The sequence below is a fragment of the Geotrypetes seraphini genome, chromosome 1 (assembly GCF_902459505.1).
Source record: "Geotrypetes seraphini chromosome 1, aGeoSer1.1, whole genome shotgun sequence".
NCBI lineage: Eukaryota > Metazoa > Chordata > Amphibia > Gymnophiona > Dermophiidae > Geotrypetes > Geotrypetes seraphini.
The window spans coordinates 479926831-479946464 of NC_047084.1; the positions used below are offsets into that span (position 1 = coordinate 479926831).

The following is a 19634-nucleotide window of genomic DNA, read 5'->3' on the forward strand; positions in this document are numbered from 1 at the left end:
AGTAAAATCCAGCATAAGTTACTAGAGACAGTCTTACGCAAGAGCTTGCATTTATGCATATACTTTTGAAAATATGCACCTCTGCAATATAAAAAGTCAGCATTAAAGTCAGAAAAAAAAAAATCCTTGGAATTCAGATTGTTTCAGTTTTATTTTTTAATATTTACACATTTATAGAATTTACATCCCATACATTTAAAAAAAAATTGCAAGTTTAACAGATAAAACACCTAAAGGAAATAGCATAAAAAAGGTTGAAAAGCTTCGAGCTTACATCATGGGGAAGGACCTCTATATATAGTTCCAAGGAAAACCATATGTATAAAAAAGAACAAATTGTACATGAAAGTGTAACCTACTTTGAGGGTGGTAACACATGACATAGATACAATTAGAATTTTCTTTACTCACCTACTAGGAGAAATAAGGTAAGCTAAATAGAAGCTTTAGTAAGAAGAAACTTTTCTAGGTGAGGTAAATGCAGAAAGATATATTGATTCCTGTCGCATATGACCAAAGATTTTGAGGGAAACTTGAAAGAAAAAGGAGGCCCTTGTCACCAGGACAGGAAGTCTCAGTTGCAAAACATTTGTGTAATTCTGGTCACATTAAGAAATATATTTATCCACTGGCCACAAAACAAGGTGTTTCTTGCAAAATACAGTATCAATAGAGATGGTCTCTACTTCACAATAGAAAGTTATCTAACAGTATAGCACACGTTGTTATCACATTTATGATTAAACTCTTGATATGCCGCCTTTCCATAACAGCAAACAAAGCGGTGTACCATCAAAAATTATTTAAAATAGAAGAATGGAGCATCAATAATAGAGAGGACAGGAGAAAGAGAAAACAAGAAGTAGGACAGGGGGAAGCAGGAGAAGGCTGCAAAGGAGCAAGAGCAAAGCTATTGCTGAGAGACTCCAATTCGCATGCCACCTTATCACCATATGCTAAGGTAAAAATCATCCCAGAACCATGGATATGATTGTTCAGAGCACAAGGAGAAAGGGAACGAGATCCAGAGGGAAGGAACAATCCAGAAGAAGGCACTGCAGTGTGAATTCTAAATGGAAGTAGTGAACAGAAGGGATGGACTGCACAGTGGAAGGGATGTAAAGGAGTATAGGGAACCATCAACAAAGACACTTGAGAGGATTTTAAAACAATGGACAGTTCAAGCTATACCTATCAACGCAAAGAAATCTAAATTTTCACTTTCATTGGTTTCCACTTTCACTATGTTGCTATCACAGAGCACCCAACATCAGAACCTGACATGGACCCCAGACTCACTACTGACCCAACAGGGCATCCACCAAAAAGTACATGTATTTCCAAATTGAAAGTCTCATGCATTCCCACCTGCTTTACATGTGTGGTGAAAGGCAAACCTGTTCTAGGGTTTCTCATTGATAAAGTATGCATAGGCTCATTGGAGACTGTAAGCCCCATAAGCAGTCTCTAAATTGCCCCCATTGAGGCCAATTTACGGCATGTTTTTAAAATATTTTTAAGTCGCTTCATCTTCCATAAAACCCAAGGCAGTGTAGAAGCGTAAAACAAAGCACAACACTGATAGTTTAAAACATCACAACCCCTCCAAAAACAATATTTAAACATTACACACACAGTTTGTTTTTTTTACTAGTGCTTATATATTTTACAATGAAAAGCCACTTTAAAGTCTGATCAGCTGTGTTACACCCTGAGGCACCAGTTTTGTGAAACGCTGGCCACCGTCAGTGTACCGATCAGCTGAAGATAAGTTGATTTATTTTCACCTATCTTTTCAAGTTTTCACCATACAGCACAGGGCTTTTTCAACTGATAGGAAGGTTTTTATGCTGATGAAGTGACCACTCAACCACCTTGAATAGCCACCATTGTGGAGATGGGGAGGAGGGGACCTGTTCTGAGGCTTTTCCTTCCGTGCAATCTGTTGCCGAGCCTGTGTTATTCAGCACTTTGACACCTAGCATCACTTATATGAAAGAGTTACAGTATATTATTAATTGTTCACTTGGGCTTTCCTACTACTTCTACTATTAATTAGTTCTATAGTGCTACCAGATGCAAGCAGTTTTGTACAGAGTCACAAAGAATAAGAAAACAGTCCCTGCTCGAAAGAGCTTACAATCTAAACAGGCAAGAGAGACAAACCAGGATATCCTAAACCTTAAACAGTCCTTCATTAGTCTCAGAGTTCCAGAATTGGGGAACGATTGGCCACATACACATTTCCATGTCACAACATTGTGGCTTCTGTAAAGACTGCTATCTTGCAACAACCTATCATAGGCTATAAAGATTAATTTATCCCATAGAATGCTTGGTACTGAAGCTGAATTCTACTAAACATCAGCTAAGTGTCTTAAAGGACATTAGAAGACACCAGAAAGAAATCAAGATCTTCCTAAGTAGAAGTAATAATGATCTTATGTACAATTTTAACCCAAGCAATATACAGGCCAATGACAGTACGAGGAGCCGCTGAAAAGTTCTCAGCCCAACCAAGAAGACATGAAGTGGAGCCATGAAACTTACAAGTTATTCCATGCTTTTCTAGACACTTTTCGTTTCATTTCATATCACTGAAACGAAAAGTGTCCAGAAAAATGTGGAATAACTTGTAAGTTTCATGGCTCCACATCATTCTCTTCTTGGTTGAGTTGAGAATTTTTCTGCGGCCCCTCATATGTTGTACCCATATCATTTATCACTGTATTCTGCACTGCAATAAAATACATTAAATTAAAACATACTTGAATGGTTCTCAAAGATCTGACATTAATTTTGGACAACACTGAACCCCTAAAATAGAAACCACTCTCTTAGTGAAACTAGATCAAATAAAGATGCTTCACAGTAAAACCCTAAGTTGTGGTTTAGAATCAGCTCCGATCCCCATAGGGAGGAGCGATGGCAAATCGGCCGAAGCCGTTGCCATTAGCAGGGGGGGGGGGGGGGGGGGGGGGGGGGGGGGGGGGGGGGGGGGATTAGATAAAAGAGGAGTGGGAAGGGGGATGCACCCCTTTTCAGCGACGCCAGAGCTAGGAGAAGGAGGCAGCATTTTCCTTCTCAACATAGCTCCACCGCCAACCAGCTTCCTTTAAAAAAAAAAAAAAAAAAAAAAATATATATATATATATATATATAGTGGAACATACAACCACTTATTTAATTATACTAACCAACGATCCAGGTAAGAATTTTCTTTGGCGGCCACGCGGCAGTGGGCCACATTCTGCTTCCGGGCCTCGCGACTGCAGTCCTGATGTTTCCTTTCGGCCCTGCACGTTGTCCGGGCTTTCCGTGTGCGGTGCTGGACCCCGCTTCGGCTCCCGATGTATAAAAAAAAAAAAAAAAAAAATAAAATAAAATAAAATTAAAATTGTGAGCATCGCGCTTTCCCTGCGCCCTGCTTCCCGGCTCTCTCCGCGTGTGGCTGGGGCAGGGTAAAGGGTGGAGGGGGGGCTGCTTGAGAGGAGTCGCCGCTGGAGAGGAGTCGCGGCGGTAGCCGCGCCGGCGTTTCTGAGCCGGCGACTCCTTCCTCCTAGGGCGCGGGTCGCGTTGGCGCTGCGACAGCGTTCCGGGCCGGCCTCTCCCTCCCCCCCCCCCCAGGCCACGGGCCGCGTTGGGGGCCGGCTGCTCGGGGCGCGGGCTACGGCACAAGAACGGCGCTCCGCCGTTCAAGGAGAGCAAAATGGCCTAGTTTATGGGTTAGCTCAGGCATCCTCAAAAACATTACATTTCTGGAGCTGTTTCCTATCATGGTCTCCCTTCACCTATGGGGTAGTTTGTTAACACATAGGTCCATTATGTTTCGGTCTGACAACTCTGCCGTAGTCGAAGCCATTAATAGGTTAACCTCCAAATCCTTACCCATTATCAACTTGTTAAGACACATTGTACTCATTTGCCTACGCTACAACATCACTGTCAAATCGCAGCATATACCCGGCTCCCAAAATGCCATTGCTGATGCTTTATCTCGCTTTAAGATGGCAGCATTCCGGGCGTTGGCCCCAGCAGCAGAACACCACCCAACGCCGATTCCAGACGAAGTATGGCGCTTTGGACCCCCGAGGTTTGGAAGTTGATGCTCAATTCGCTATCACCATCTACTCGGCGAAGATATATTCAGCTGTTCACGGACTACACAGCTGCCGGGATGGACTGCACATTGCCCTCCCTCGTCCAATTTATATTACACTCCAAACAGTCGGGCATACGAAGAACTAAGATAGCGGCCACACTCTCCAGTGTGAGTTTCTTCACCGAGGCGATGGGTTCCCCAAACCCCACGAAGGCTGCGGTGGTGCGCCGCATGATGAGAGGATGGGAGCGCGAGCAGGCTTCCCTCCCTGACCGCCGCCTCCCTATTTCCCTCGATTACTTAGTTCTGATTCTACATGTTCTGCCAAAAGTATGCCGCGATGCATACGAGGTGACGCTGTTCCGGTGTGCATATTGCCTGGCTTTTCATGGCGCCCTACGCGTTAGTGAACTGGTCCCAGCCTCCAAACGTCCAGGAGCGTTGGGAGGCATGTTACTAGCCAACGTCCATTTCACAGAGACCTCCTTATCTATCAAGATACCTAGATCTAAAACCGACCAACTAGCCAAGGGCGCCTGGCTATCATTAATCCCCTCCAACGATCTACGGGTCTGCCCAATAAACAATTTTCTACGTTATATGGCCCTCAGGCCCATTGCACCCGGCCTTCTCTTGTTACATTACGACGGGTCTCCGCTGTCCCGTTTTCAATTTGCAAGAATTTTGCAACTTTCCATGAATCAGCTAGGTATGCAAGACAAACATTTCCGCACGCACTCCTTTCGCATAGGAGCAGCAACCACTGCTGCACACCAGGGTCTCTCAGACAATCAAATAAAAGTCTTGGGGAGATGGAAGTCTGCTGCATTCCGAAAATACATCCGTCTACCCAGTGCTCACTAATCGATATTCTACTAACGCTTCTCCCATCTCCTCTTCCCGGTTGCAGGTTCTCTGCGACACATCTGGATCTGCGGCCACTCCTTCGTGCATTGGGCCAAGAGAAGAACTCAGGTGAGACCTGGGGGTATTAATCTCGGCTTCCCGATGTCCGAAGCAGTGGTCAATTGGATGGGGACAAGGGGAATGCTATGGGATCAGCTCATGCCATCCATTCAATGGGCGCTACGGTCCCACTGCAGTCCTCACACAATCATCTTACACCTGGGAGGGAACGATATCACATCCACGAACAGTGTCCTGCTAGTTAAGAGAATGCAGCACGACTGTCTGTCTTTAGCCGCCATGCTACCCCATACCACTTTAATGTGGTCACAAATAATACCACGTTTAGTTTGGAAAGGAGCTAGATCCCACTCATCAGTAGAGAGAACGCGAAAAAAACTAAATAAATGGATGTGCAAATTCATGCCTACCATCAGAGGACTCTACATTGTACATGACCTGCTTGAGGACGGCTGTCCGGGCTTGTACCGACCGGATGGGGTACACCTCTCCGATATCGGCCTAGACATATTCCTCAGTACCCTACAGGATGGCATAGAAGCGCTACTGATGCGTCCCGGGCCGCAGCCGCAGCCATGACACTTGGGGGGAACCCGCGCTAAGCGAGGTTTCGCTAGCACGGGTAGTGGAAGGTAAGCACAGCATATGTCTAAAAGCATACATATGGGCAGTGTTAAGAAATAGGGCACGTCACCTTGCTTGGACGGCAGGGAGGCCAGGCCATGAGCTTCACTGCAACCTAACGCTGAGGAGAGGACACCTCCTTGCACGGGAAGGGTCCGGCGAGCCGGGGAAGCTTGTACGGCCCCCTACATCGTGCTGGGAGATAGGCATATGCTGTGCGGCTGTTGCTATGTTATATAGTTATGTTATGTTGTTATGTTATGTTCATCTGTTGCAGATAAGTTATGTTATATTGCGCTGCTGGCTGCGGCCTAATAAATTCCACTTTGAGTTGAAATTGTCTGAGTGTCGTTTGTACCAGGTCCTACCTACCAAAGGGCAACAGGTGCTGAGTGCACGATTTGAGAATCAGCTCCGATCCCCATAGGGAGGAGCGATGGCAAATCGGCCGAAGCCGTTGCCATTAGCAGGGGGGGGGGGGGGCGGAGGAAAGGGGGGGGGGGGATTAGATAAAAGAGGAGTGGGAAGGGGGATGCACCCCTTTTCAGCGACGCCAGAGCTAGGAGAAGGAGGCAGCATCCCTCCCACCCACCCTCGACTATCGTCGCAGCCATTCACCTGGAAGGTAAGCACAGCATATGTCTAAAAGCATACATATGGGCAGTGTTAAGAAATAGGGCACGTCACCTTGCTTGGACGGCAGGGAGGCCAGGCCATGAGCTTCACTGCAACCTAACGCTGAGGAGAGGACACCTCCTTGCACGGGAAGGGTCCGGCGAGCCGGGGAAGCTTGTACGGCCCCCTACATCGTGCTGGGAGATAGGCATATGCTGTGCGGCTGTTGCTATGTTATATAGTTATGTTATGTTGTTATGTTATGTTCATCTGTTGCAGATAAGTTATGTTATATTGCGCTGCTGGCTGCGGCCTAATAAATTCCACTTTGAGTTGAAATTGTCTGAGTGTCGTTTGTACCAGGTCCTACCTACCAAAGGGCAACAGGTGCTGAGTGCACGATTTGATGATGTGAAATTAGGTTTGGCAGGAGTCTAACTGTGACTAGGGCCACATCTGGAGAAGATTTCTATCCATTATCCTAAAACAATTATAATTATTATTAGTAGTAGTAATAATAATAATACCAAGAGGCAGTCTTCTTCCTTCTCACAAGAATGTCCTTCACAGGAACTTCTTCAGATCTCAGATTTTCTCTCTTTGTCATTAAGCGTTGAGTGCTTGATAGACTGGTGTGCTAGCATGAATGGAGAGGACGATTTGTCCAAGAAACCATGACGCCTTTCATAGGTACCAGATGTTGAAAAAGCAGCATCGGTTTCACCCTTTGCAGACATTGGTAATTTTATTCATCCAGAGTCCAGACCAAGCAAATTTGATGGAAGAAATTGTCTCCAAAATCAAAAGCAACAGAGAAAAGGATGTAAAAAAAACCCATTTGCATCACATCCTATAGCATTGTCTCGCAAACTTTTCCAAGTTGCGGCACACTAAACTCAGGGCTGCGGCTGCAGGGTCTCCGCGCATGTGTAGACATTGGTGTGATGATGTCACACATGTGTATGATGTCATCACATCAATGTCTGCGCATGCATGAAGGCCCTCCAGAAGGGGCCCTGAGCTTGTTAACCCTGAAATTACTACATGGGTAGGGAGGTGTGGAGAACAGGAGAGGCGCCTATGAAGAGGAGAGGCACCGGCGCTGGCTGACTCACCTACGCGTGCCTCTTGTGGCACACCTGGAATCTCGTCGCAGCACACAAGTCTGTGATACACTGTCCTAAAGGAAATGACTTGCCAAATTTAAGAACTACATACTGTATATCAGATGTTATAAGAAAATATAAAAAAATCAGTAAGAGTTATTGATTCTGGATAGGTCAAGCAAAAGCCCTGGCAGAGTGTCACTCATATGGCAACCAAGCCTTAAAGGACATTAAAGTATCCAGTGTGGGGGGAAAATGCACTTTGGCCCCAATGCTATAAAAAAAAGCATATGCACCAAGGAACGCAGCACTATTTATAGAATCGTGCCAAGCAGTGCTTAAAGTAGGCGCACCCTATTTATGCTGGGGTTTTCTTGGCCTAAATACCAGTGCCTAAGTTCAAAACCCTAATTCCACTAGATCCTCCCAAAAACTGAAACTATCACTCCCCTCTGCAAAAGGTACATCCCGCGTAGGAAAACTAGGAACATCCCTCCCCTTTAGAACCACAGAACTCTGGAACAACCTCACATCCCCGCTCAGAGTTTCAAGCTCCCTCCAATCCTTCCGCAAACACCTGAAAACTTGGCTCTTTTCAAAAATCTAACACTTCCCGCTTTTTGGTTCCCTGTCCCTCTTTATCTTCCTAGCTCCTTTCCTGTAACCCTTCATTGTAGCTCCTTTTCAACCTAACCCTGTAAACCGTGCCGAGCTCTACGCTTGTGGAGATGGCGCGGTATACAAACCTAAGGTTTAGTTTAGTTTAGTAAAACAGGCACTACATGCCAAACAAGCTCACGATCTGCCCCCTAACCATGCCTACTTTCTCATAGGCACTTTGGACTAAGCGCCTATCTCAAAGTGGTAGGCGTCTACCGAGTTAGGCGCCTAACATCCAATTAATTTTAACCGATTACTTGGCAGATGTTGAAACATCTGCCTGGCACGGGAGTGGGCCTTCGGTTGGAAGAAGGACTGGGCAGCCCTCCTGCAATTTCACTGTCGGGGGGGGGGGGGTGTGTGGAGGCAGTGGAATCGCCATGGCAGGAGGGAGTGAGCATCTCTCCTGTGAATTTTCTTTCATGGAGGGAGGTGGTCAGCATGGGAGGAGGGAGTGGGCATCCTTCCTGCCATTTTTGTCTCGTGGGGAGGGGGCAAATGGCAGGAGGGAATGACCTTCCCTCCTGCTGATTTTTGGTAGCACAGGGGGGGGGTCTTTCTGTTGCCACAATCTTCGGGGGCTGTTGGGGAAGGCATCATCCGCGGAGGGGGCTTTATTTTTCTTTTTTTTTAATGGGGCAGATATTGTGCATGTGTAACATGCACAGCATCTGTGCCCATTAAAAAAAAAAAAAAGGAAAGGTGGCAGGATGCTGCTTTTGAGGATTCTCTTGCCTCTCAGCTGTTCGGGCTTCCCCTGCCGGCTCTTTGCATGTGTGAGAGTCGCTCTCACAGCGATCATCAGATGGCAGAGTCAGGGATTACAATGATCATCCACGTGAATCATTTGCATGCAAACCTTTTGGTGCATCAATAGCTCTTTCTGAATCGGCCCAAAAATCGGAACAGTGCAGACCCACACGGTCTTACCGATCCTCTTAGTGCATCTACGCCTTTTAAATCATTAAAATAGGTGTCGACATCTGCTTGGCGTGCCGAACAAGGTGCCTAAATTTAGGTGTCTTTTGTAGAATCTGGGCCTTTATAAATATAAGGAGAGTTATTTGTGTTATATGCAGAAATGGTGTAGTCAAAATTGTCCACCCTGTATATTGGAAAGGTTATGCACATAAAACCTGTACACGGAAGAACAATTCTATAAGCTCCTGCAGTTACGCACCCCTTCTGTGCATAGAAAATTTGCACATATGCATTTTGCTGACTGCTGACAGTATTAGCCTCTGAAATTCACTGACAGGCCATATCCAGGCTTTGGCATAATATCCAGTTAAGTGTGATATTCAGCTATTCCCAAGTTATAGCGAACCACATAAAGATACCTTAGCTGGTTCAAGTGCTGAATATTGGCACTTAACTGGAGGACTGATGACTTCACCCCCTGAATGCTCCCCTAAATATCTGGTTTTGAGTTGGGTGCTAACTGAACATTTTCAGCGGCACTATGCAGTTAAATCACTTTGAATGAACCCCTAAAGTGCCATTCTGCAAGGGCATCTGCAAGTGCTATAGTTTAAAAATGCAAGGGGAGCGGTTAATATGGGTGGTCATGGGCAGAGCTCCCAGTTATGTCAAAACAAAAAACATGACAACAGATAAAGGCCAAATGGCTCATCCAGTCTGCCCACCCGCAGCATCCACTAACTCCACCTCTCCCTTAAAGATCCCACGTGCCTGTCCCATGCTTTCTTAAATTCAGACACAGTCTATGTCTCCACCACCTCTACCGGGAGACTATTCAAAACATCGGAACCCACTTGCATCCTATGTACTGACAAAATATACCTTTACTGTAACCCACTTGTATCCCATGTACTGACAAAATGAATCTTTAATGTAAACCACTTGCATCCCATGTACTGTCAAATGTATCTTTATTGTAAACCGCTTCGAACTTCACAGTATAGCGGTATATAAGAAATAAATTATTATTATTATCTGCAACCTTTTCTGTAAAAAAGAATTTCCTTAGATTAGTCCTGAGCCTATCATCTCTTAACTTCATCCTATGACCACTCATTCCAGAGTTTCCTTTCAAATGAAAGAGACTTGGCTCATATGCATTTATGCCATGTAGGTATTTAGTTTAACAAGTCGCTACTTATTTACCACATCAGTCTACCACAACACTGTCATTTAGTTGATTCCAAAATACATACAAGTGTACAACTATGATCATCTGGATCATCAGAATACCAGCAGAGTAGCATAGCTCCAGCAGGCTGGACTCATTGATCCTTATGCAGTGTTGAATTAATTATCAAATTTCAAGCATTCAACTTCTCATTTTTTTTTTTATTTAACTCTTATTTTGTGCAGTATATAATAAATTAGTGATTTATAATATGTTACTTAACTTTGCAACGACACCTCTTCCAATGAGATATCCGTTTCAATAACTTTCATCAGGGTTGAGGTAAGTCAAAAACTACGCACATCTAACGCTGCCCTGTTTGTCCGTTAGACTACCATGAGCATTTCCTCAGGTTTTTGCAGCCTACATGCATGACCTTGCATGTCTTAGCATAAAATCTTAGCTGCCAAATTTCGGACTATTCCTCAAGCTTCGCTGGGTCCTTCGGTATGTTTTCCACACTGTCGGAGGTGCCTACTCTATTGCAGATTTTAGTATCATCCGCAAAGAGGCAAATATTTACCCAACAGCACTTCAGCAGTGTCACTTAAAGAAATGTTAAAAAGAACAGGCCAAGAACCAAACTTTGAGGCACACCACTGGTAACAACATCGCTTTCCTCAGAGCAAACTTCATTGACCACTACCCTCTATCGCCTTCCACTCAACCAGTTCCTAACCCAATCCATCACTTTGGGGCTTATCCCGAGCTTATTTATTAGATGCCTGTGTAACACGTGACTTAGAGATTAAGTTATGTTTGTTTCAGCCACATTTAGGTTATAATAGGCTGATGTAAATGCAGGCACTAGTATTCCATATGGGTACCCAAGTATTATAGACTATGGGCTCAATTCTATAAAGCATGCCTAAAAAATCAGTACTAATTAGTGTGGCACTAATCATGATTCTATAAAGGTTAGGCACACTTTATAGAATCACAGTGTGCTTAGGTATCACTGGGCATCCTAACATTAGGTGCACCCTATTTATGCCAGGACTTTCTTCACCTGCACCTAAGTTAGGATCCTAACGGTGCCTCATTCACAAAGAGGTGCCTAACTTGAAAACAATCTGTCCCTAATCACACCTACTTTAAGATAGGTGCTTTAGACCAGTGGTTCCCAACCCTGTCCTGGAGGCCCACTAGGCCAATCGGGTTTTCAGGCTAGCCCTAATGAATATGCAACAGAGAGATTTGCATATAATGGAGGTGCCAGGCATGCAAATCTGCTCCATGTATATTCATTAGGGCTATCCTGAAAACCCGATTGGCCTGGTGGTCCTCCAGGACAGGGTTGGGAACCACTGCTTTAGACTAGGCGCCCACTTTTTATAGAATTGTGTTTTTGAAATTACAAAGACTAGGGGCCACTCGATGAAGTTACAGGGAAATACTTTTAAAACCAATAAGAGGAAATATTTTTTCACTTAGAAAATAGTTAAGCTCTGGAATGCATTGCCAGAAGTTGTGGTAAGAGCAGATAGCGTAGCTGGTTTTAAGAAAAATTTTGAACAAATTCCTGGAGGAAAAGACCATAGTCTGTTATTGAGAGAGAAATAGGGGAAGCCACTGCTTGCCCTGGAATGGTCAAAAAAGATATGCAGGGGTAACTCATTCAAATCAAAATTACTGTCAAGTGACTGAAGAGGTCAATAGAACAAAAATAAAAAATAAGTTTCTTAAGTGTATTGATGAACTAGCAGTGACTTTATTTTTGTTCTATTGCCCTGGAATGGTAGCATGGAATGTTGCTACTCCTTGGGGTTCCAGAATCTTGCTATTCTTTAGGATTCTGAATGGAATGTTGCTACTCCTTGGGTTTTGGCCAGGTACTAATGACCTGGTTTGGCCACTGTGAGAACGGGCTACTGGGCTTGAGGGACCATTGGGCTGACCCAGTAAGGTTATTCTTATGTTCTTATGACTTTCAATTAAGGCCAATTATGAGGTGTTAAGTGCCAATTATTGGCGCTTAAGGCCTTTTAAGCAATTAAGGTAGGCACCTACATTGGCTGGCACACTGATGTAGGTGCCTAACTTAAGGTGGACTATATAGAATTTGCAAGTAATGCTCTTATACATTATTGAGCTGACTAACTGGAGGCCTCTTGTTATAGAATTTGCCCCCTAGGTGCGGGATTAATATTTTCTAAGCATCCTTCAGATGGGTTTGTTTTGAATGATGATTTTGGGGGGAATTATGTTTCTTTGACTAATGTCAGGACATTTTTGTAAGTTTTTTGGTTGGGGGGAGGGGGTGCTGCACCAGACAAGCCCCTAATAGGAAGGCAGCAGCTTTACAATCTGCCAGGTCCCGGGTTCAATGACCTCAGGAGGTTCAGCAGGAAGTGAAATTAATGACAATGATATCCAAGAGTGGTTGCATAATGAACATATTGTATAGAAATAGGCTTAATATTAAAGATTTGCAATACTTAGAAAGATACATCAAGAATATGCCGGGTTACTAATATACAGAAAGATATTCAATTATAGAGCTACAGTTCTGCTTCTGTGCTTTTGTGAATGAGAGAGGAAAGACAGGTTTTCCTTTGTGTCTCTGGATAGGTGAGAGGCTGTGTGTGTGAGAAGAGAGGGGGGATGAGCAAGAGTCCAGAGAAAATATATATAGAGAAGCCCAGAGAGAAGGGGGGGTGATCAAGGCTCCAGAGAAAGAATGAAAATAAACCATACTCAAAAGTCTGCGGGAAAAAAAAAGTGGTCCATTTTCTGAGGTATGTTTTCCTCCTTTTTTTCAGTAGAGTTTGACTAATCCTGGTATATTTTCCAGCAGTTTGATTTTGTCTGAAGCCGCAATCTGCCAGTTTCCCTCCTTAGATTTGTGGTTCACTGACGAAGCCTTAGGTGCAACGGGTCCCCCATTGGGAATTACAAGATAAGTGCTTGTCTAAATTGCTCTACAGATAATTGGTTTAGAGACTTTGAAATTGTCTTGCCTTGCCTTGAACTAAAGATTTTTCTGTTTTATTTGGAGGTTTTTCGCCCATGAAAGAAACTAGTCCTGTTTCGTGTTTGCAATTGTTATCAAGCTGTGCACACTGGGAATTTTGAGGCTTTTTTTTCCCTCCAATTTATGTTTTAGTTGTTCACTTTTCAAGTCTGCCATTTCTCTAAACATTTCTCTTTTAAATCCACTATTACCGTATTTTCACGCAGATAATGCGCACCCGTGTAAAACGCGCACACGGGTATAGCGCGCAGAAACCACGATTTTATGTACAAAAACTTTTGTATACCGCGCTCACGCGTATAACGTGCATGCAGCCCGACTGTCCTTTCGCCCGCCCCGACTCTCCTCTGGCCACCCCGACTCTCCTTTCGCCCTCCCCGACTCTCCGTGCGCTGTCCCGACTATCCGTTTACCCTCCCTGACTTTCCGTGCACTGCCCCGCCTCTCCGTGCGCTGTCCCGCCTCTGCGTTCACCCTCCCTGACTTTCCGTGCACTGCCCCGACTCTCCGTTCACCCTCCCTGACTTTCCGTGCACTGCCCCGCCTCTCCGTGCGCTGTCCCGACTCTCCGTTCACCCGCCCTGACTTTCCTTAGGTCCCACCTGGGGGCGCGGCCTGAGGCACATGGTCGGGTTGGGCCCATGTGCCTCAGGCCGCGCCCCCAGGTGGGACCTAAGGTTCCAGGGCCTATTCTGATTGGCCCACGCGCCTTAGGCCCCACCAGTAGGCGGAGCTTTGGGACGGATGGGCCAATCCGGCCTCATTCCGTCGTTGGCTGCCTGCCGGACAGGCGGGTTTGGCTCCCGTCTGTCCGGCCAACTACCAAAGGTACAGGGAAGGGGGGTGGGGGTGTCGTGGGGGTCGGCCAGGGGGGTCGCGGGTCGGCTGGGGGGGCGGTCGGAGGTTCTTGGGGGGGGCGGTCGTTGGAGGGAGGGGGGTTTGCGTCGAGGGCAGGAGGGCCTGAGATCCCTCCTGCCCGTAATGTAGTGCGGGGTGGGGGTAGGGGGTCGCCGTGGCCAGGAGGGTTTGGGCTCCCTCCTGGCCCGATATTGTCGGGGAGTTGGGGAGTCGGCCGGGCAAGAGGGCTTGGGCTCCCTCTTGCTCCGATCGTGGATGCGGGTGCGGGTGGGAGCGCGTGCGAGCGGTCGTTCGGGGTGGGGGTGCGAGCGGTCCTGCTGGGGGGGGTGAATCGGGCGTCGGGCGGGGTGGGAACTATGTAAAAAAAATTTTGTATACCGCGCTCACGCGTATAACGCGCGAGGGGTATGCGCGGTAGGTAAAAACGCGTATAACGCGTGTGTTATATGCGTGAAAATACGGTAACTTGATCACATCTTCCAGCAACAAATTTGAAGCTTAATTATGTACTGACCACCGGAGGAGCAGGGGGAAGGACAAAGTATAAAGCTACCCAAAGAAAGGCTAAAATATTTGGAAGGGCAACTTTTATTTTTGAATGTGTACCATAGGATCAGTAGAATGGGACTATGCAATTCTTTTTACAGCTTTGGTGCTTTTTATGCTCCACAGCCTAAAAACTGCAAGTGCTAAAGCTGGCTTCTAAAGATTTCTAGGTTAATTATCTTTTTTATTCATAAATGTTTCTCATTTTCTAAAGATGTCATTAATCCATACCGAGGCTGAAATTTTGCAGGATTATGTAGCTGATATCCCGCTATCTTGCGGCATGAATAAGTCACATACCAGAGTCTTCTGGAGATACTTCAGGAATTCACCATTCAAGCTCTACCTCCATCCCCGGCAACTCTGCCTGGACCCCCTGACAATGACTTTTGACACCTCAGGCCTACCTCAAGCAATCATTGGTGGTTTAGAGATTATAGGGCAAAAGCGATTCTGCATCTGCCAGCACTGGGTTCAAAATGGTGCCCGTGACTCCTAGAAGTAGTCTCATGGTAGAATTGCTAGCGATCAGACGGCAATATAATGACTTTTTGCATCTCTCCTCATCTCTCACAGACCACCCCTGCTATCTGCAAGGAATGTCTCAAAACAAGCATTAAGGGAATTAGAAACCAAATGAGATATGGCAAATAATTCTACAAAAAAAGTCATTTGAAAATAATTCTTCAGTAAAATATTGAAAACAAATGTGTAATGGAATACACTTTAAGCTTCAAAGTAAATTGTTGAATTTTATATTAAATTTAACTCTTCGTCCTTTGCGTTTTCCAAGATAGCACAATGCAGATTACAACAGACTAGAAATAAAATCATCATAAAAATCAATACCTAATTACATAATTTAGGGGGTCCTTTTGCTAAAGCGCGCTAACCAATATAGCATGCGCTAATCAATTTAACGCACACTGAAGATTAGAGTGCACTAAATGTTAAGGCACCCCCAGAATATAATGGGCGCCTTAGCATTTAGCACACGCTAATCTTTCGCGTGTCTTAGTAAAAGGACCCCTTAATTCCCAATAAAACACGTGACTGAAACTTAAAATGTGAAATAAGAAATTGAAATGAGACTCAAAATTAGGATAAATAGAAATAAAATTGAAGGCTCTGATACGGAGAACAATTATGTCCTTTCCTTAACCTGCCTCAAACCTGCTGGTGATTTTCACAAGACTGAAAAGGTCATTTAGATGATTAAATCTCCACCCTTCTTTAACAATTCTAAGGCATACTAGCCCCTTTCTTCTAACACTTTGGAAGGAATTCATCAAGGTGCAGTAAAAGATCACCTTTTACAGCACTCTGATTTACAGCTGAATTCAGCAATCCATGGGATCCCGGTACCGCAGGTTGCTGAATCCTGAGGCGAGATAAAAACACTGTGTGTGAGCCTCCTCACAGGCAGAATTATTCCTGCATCCCGAGAGCATCGGCGGAGAGTTTGAGAAGTATCAATGCCCAGTTGCTCCTGTCCAATCTGACACCGGCATCAAAATGGCACACCCAGCGGTAGTCTCGCATGAATATCTCAAAGGGAGCCATTTTGAAGCCAGGACAAGACTAGGTAGGAGGAATTGGGTATTATTTCTGCTTGAAGACTCCTGAACCCCCAAAGACTCCCTCAAGATCCTTGAATACCCCCATACATCCCCCTGGACCACCAATGATAGCAAGACAGTCCTTTGGGGGTAAAGGCTACCTTAGAGGTGAGGGGCTTGTATTGGGGCAGTAGGTGGGCCTTGTACTGGGGGGCTTACTGACCAGCCCGATGCTCCTGGATGGTAAAATTACTCCAGCAAAAAGCTGGGGTTATTTTACCATAATTTTTGCTGGATAGCGCCTCATGTCATGTTAGGGTATTTGTATACTAATGAGTTACAAAACATGTAGTAATTTGCATCTCATTACTATCTAACCCATAGCAACTTAAATATCATTGTGATCTTTTTGGTCAAGCAGCATTAGGGCTCTTTAAGTTGCATTAAGGCCCAAATAAAGGCCCCCTTTTATCAAGCTGCATTAGGGTTTTTATCATAGGCCACTGCAGTAAAAGCTCTGATGCTCATAGGAATTCTATGAGCATCGAAGCTTTTACCACAATGGAACAAGATTAAAAAACTCTAACGCAGTTTGACAAAAAAGGGGCCAAAGGAACTTAAGGCCCTAACACTTCTTGATGAATCTCCCCACCCACCCCCACCTTAGCATGTGATAACAGTGTTATTATAACTTATTTGCAAAAAAAAAAAAAAAAGCTCACTTTGATGCAGGTAACATGAAAACTCTATTATTGAGTACTTAGATTTATTAAATAGGGTCTGTGAAAAGCATGCAAAGGACAGTGATGCCCAAGGAACCTTCCAGATAACAAGTTTAATCTGTAATCATGGGTAAGCACAAAGATGAAGAATATCATCAAGCTCTATTAATTTGTCTGAAAGCTTCCAATGTGGTTGATGACTGTAAGATCCATTACATTTCAAAAGGAAGATCTGATTTTATTCATGTACTGCCAACTATACAGCTGAAATAAATAAGCATACCTTCCCATTTTCTATTCCTTTTTTATACTTTTCATTATCCTATGTGTGGGTGGAATAAGGCCTTATGCAGTGATTCTCAACTTAGTCCATAGTCCATGATAAATGTGCATGCACTGCCTCTACTGATGAGACAGAGAATGACATGGGGGACAAATTTTTCCCCGTCCCCACGGGAACTCATTTTCCCATCCCATCCCGGTTATTTCCTTTCCTGTTCCTTCCCCATCCCTGCATTCTCTGTCCTCATCTGCACAAGCCTCAAACACTTTAAAATCATAAGTGTCTGAGGCTTGTGCGATTAAGGCAGAGCTTACAGGAATGGGACAGGGACAGTGACATAACTCGCGGGGACAGGGAAATTGAGTTTCTGCAGGGAGTGGTCCAAGGATTCAGTTGTGAACCGGTCTAATATGATATCTTGCATCAAGCATGCTTTTCTTCCTACCTGAAAACACTCAAAATCCAATACAGCAGGTTAAACTCTCACACTATTTTCCTAACAGTGGACTTTCCCTTGCTTTATATAATATGCCTCAAACAATACAGCTCAAATGAGCTGCCTTTTATTTCCAGAAGCCTAGGTACTTTAGAACAAGAGAAGACTTATTACATGGCTGACACTGTACATTATCAGCAGATACAAATATAAAGTTATAGGTTACTCCTTTGATACAATGCTACATAGTCCAGTCTAAACCAGGATTCTTTCGTGCCATATGTACATAGGAACTAATTAAAATTGACCTATTGATAACTGCAATCTCTCTTCTTGTATGTCAATAGAACGGAAGATTCTGGTAGCTGAAAACTTGCAGGACTCAAAGATTTAAACGGAAAAAAAGTTTACATCAAGTCACAGTGACTGAGTTTATATTCACTGGACAGAGAAATATGAAACCTTGATCTTATTAAATAGAAGCAACTGGATTTCTATAATCAAAATGATAGTTTGGGGACTTACTGTACACTTGTTCGGCTTCTCTCCCGAGTGGACTCTCATATGAATAAGAAGTTTGTAACGTGCATTAAATGGCTTATATCTTCGGGGGCATCCTGTCCAGAAACAAGTAAAGTCCTCTCCTTTCCTTTGGTCTATATGGACCTTTTCTATGTGCCGTACAAGTTCCTCTTGCTGATCATATGATGCATTGCAGTCTATCCAACAACAGCAATGCTTGCCACTGACATCATCTACCTCGTCGTCGTCCTCCAGCAATGGTCCCTGGCTAGGAGGTGGAAGGGAAAGTTGATGGGAGCGGTTTATGATGTCATGCTGGTGAAGGTGCTGATGGGAATGGTAAGGAGGTGGGGGGCCTTGTGGAGGAGGTGGAGGTTGCAAAGGGGGAGGAGGAGGGGGAGGAGGCATATCGGTTGTATTCCTCGAAAAATGTTCCACACATTCACTTTTCAACATACCCATTGATTGGTTCTCCATCAGTGGCATCCCATGCTGGACCACCATGTTGTTCATGACTGCCGACTGCAGGCTGCTCTGTTCCAGTTGCTGCATCCGCTGATGTTCTGCCGTTCCATTCTCACTGTGAGGTGGGAACGAAATGTTACCAGTGGCCATGAAAAAGCTTCTTTGTGTGCCAGAAATGGAGCAAGACTGGGGAATGCAGCTGCCTCTCACGCCCAAGAAATGACCATAGACCTCAGGCTGAGGGGAAATGTTTGCTGGAGATGCCCTCGATCCATTGATGTAAGCAACTAGTGAAGTTGGAGATGTGCGAATAATTGCATTGAAATCAATCCCAGTGCCATCAGATAAAGGGGACAGGGAAAGAGCTCTTTTCTTTGAACGCGCTGAGTGGGACCTAGCAGATGAATGACGGGGGCTAGGATAAGGTGAGTGACTGTTTTCTGTCCCAAACAGGTACGATGGTAAAGAATTGGACACACTGTTGTTAGACATGGCTGTTCCAGGGGGTATACTCGTCAAGTCTCCAAGTTCACTACCGTTTTGCGAACCTTGGTTTGAAGGAAGAGAAGGAAGAATCCGGTAACCGTGAGACCATTCTTGCTTCAGACTCAGCACTGACTGGCTTTCTGTCAGACTCAGCGTTGTGGAAGCCAGCGACTCACGTGACATGAGGCATCTAGAATAATAGAAGAGAGATAAATAAATTTCAAAATGAATCATTCAAAGTTCATGGCATTTTAAGTATAAAATGATAAATTTGAAGGTTTTTTGATTTTTTTTTTTTTTTTTTTTGCCACAGCCAGCTTATATAATTGTATTGAGTGCAAGTGCATTAGTTGATCGGTTCTCTGCGATATCTGAATAATCTCACAATTATAGTATGTAAGCAAAATATTTCTCTGATGTTACTTGTGTCACTGAGTATCCACTTTCTTGTGAGTTATATTTATTTATTATTAAAAAATGTGTATACCACATAAAAGCTATGGGGCTCATAATCGAAAGAGAAAAACGTCCAAAAACTGGTCTAAGTCGGCACTTGGACGAACATTTCTCAAAAATGTCCAAGTGCCGATAATAAAA

At 44.5% G+C, this 19634-nt stretch overlaps 1 protein-coding gene across 6 annotated transcripts in view; it reads right to left on the reverse strand.

The window, feature by feature from the left end:
• GLIS3 (GLIS family zinc finger 3) overlaps positions 1–19634 on the reverse strand; it is a 658803-nt gene that overhangs the window by 448823 nt on the left and 190346 nt on the right. For all 6 annotated transcript variants that reach the window (XM_033925462.1, XM_033925454.1, XM_033925471.1 and 3 more), the window contains one exon: positions 18090–19227. In XM_033925462.1, coding sequence (XP_033781353.1) covers positions 18090–19227 — 1138 coding nt within the window. The remainder of the gene's footprint in view (positions 1–18089; positions 19228–19634) is intronic.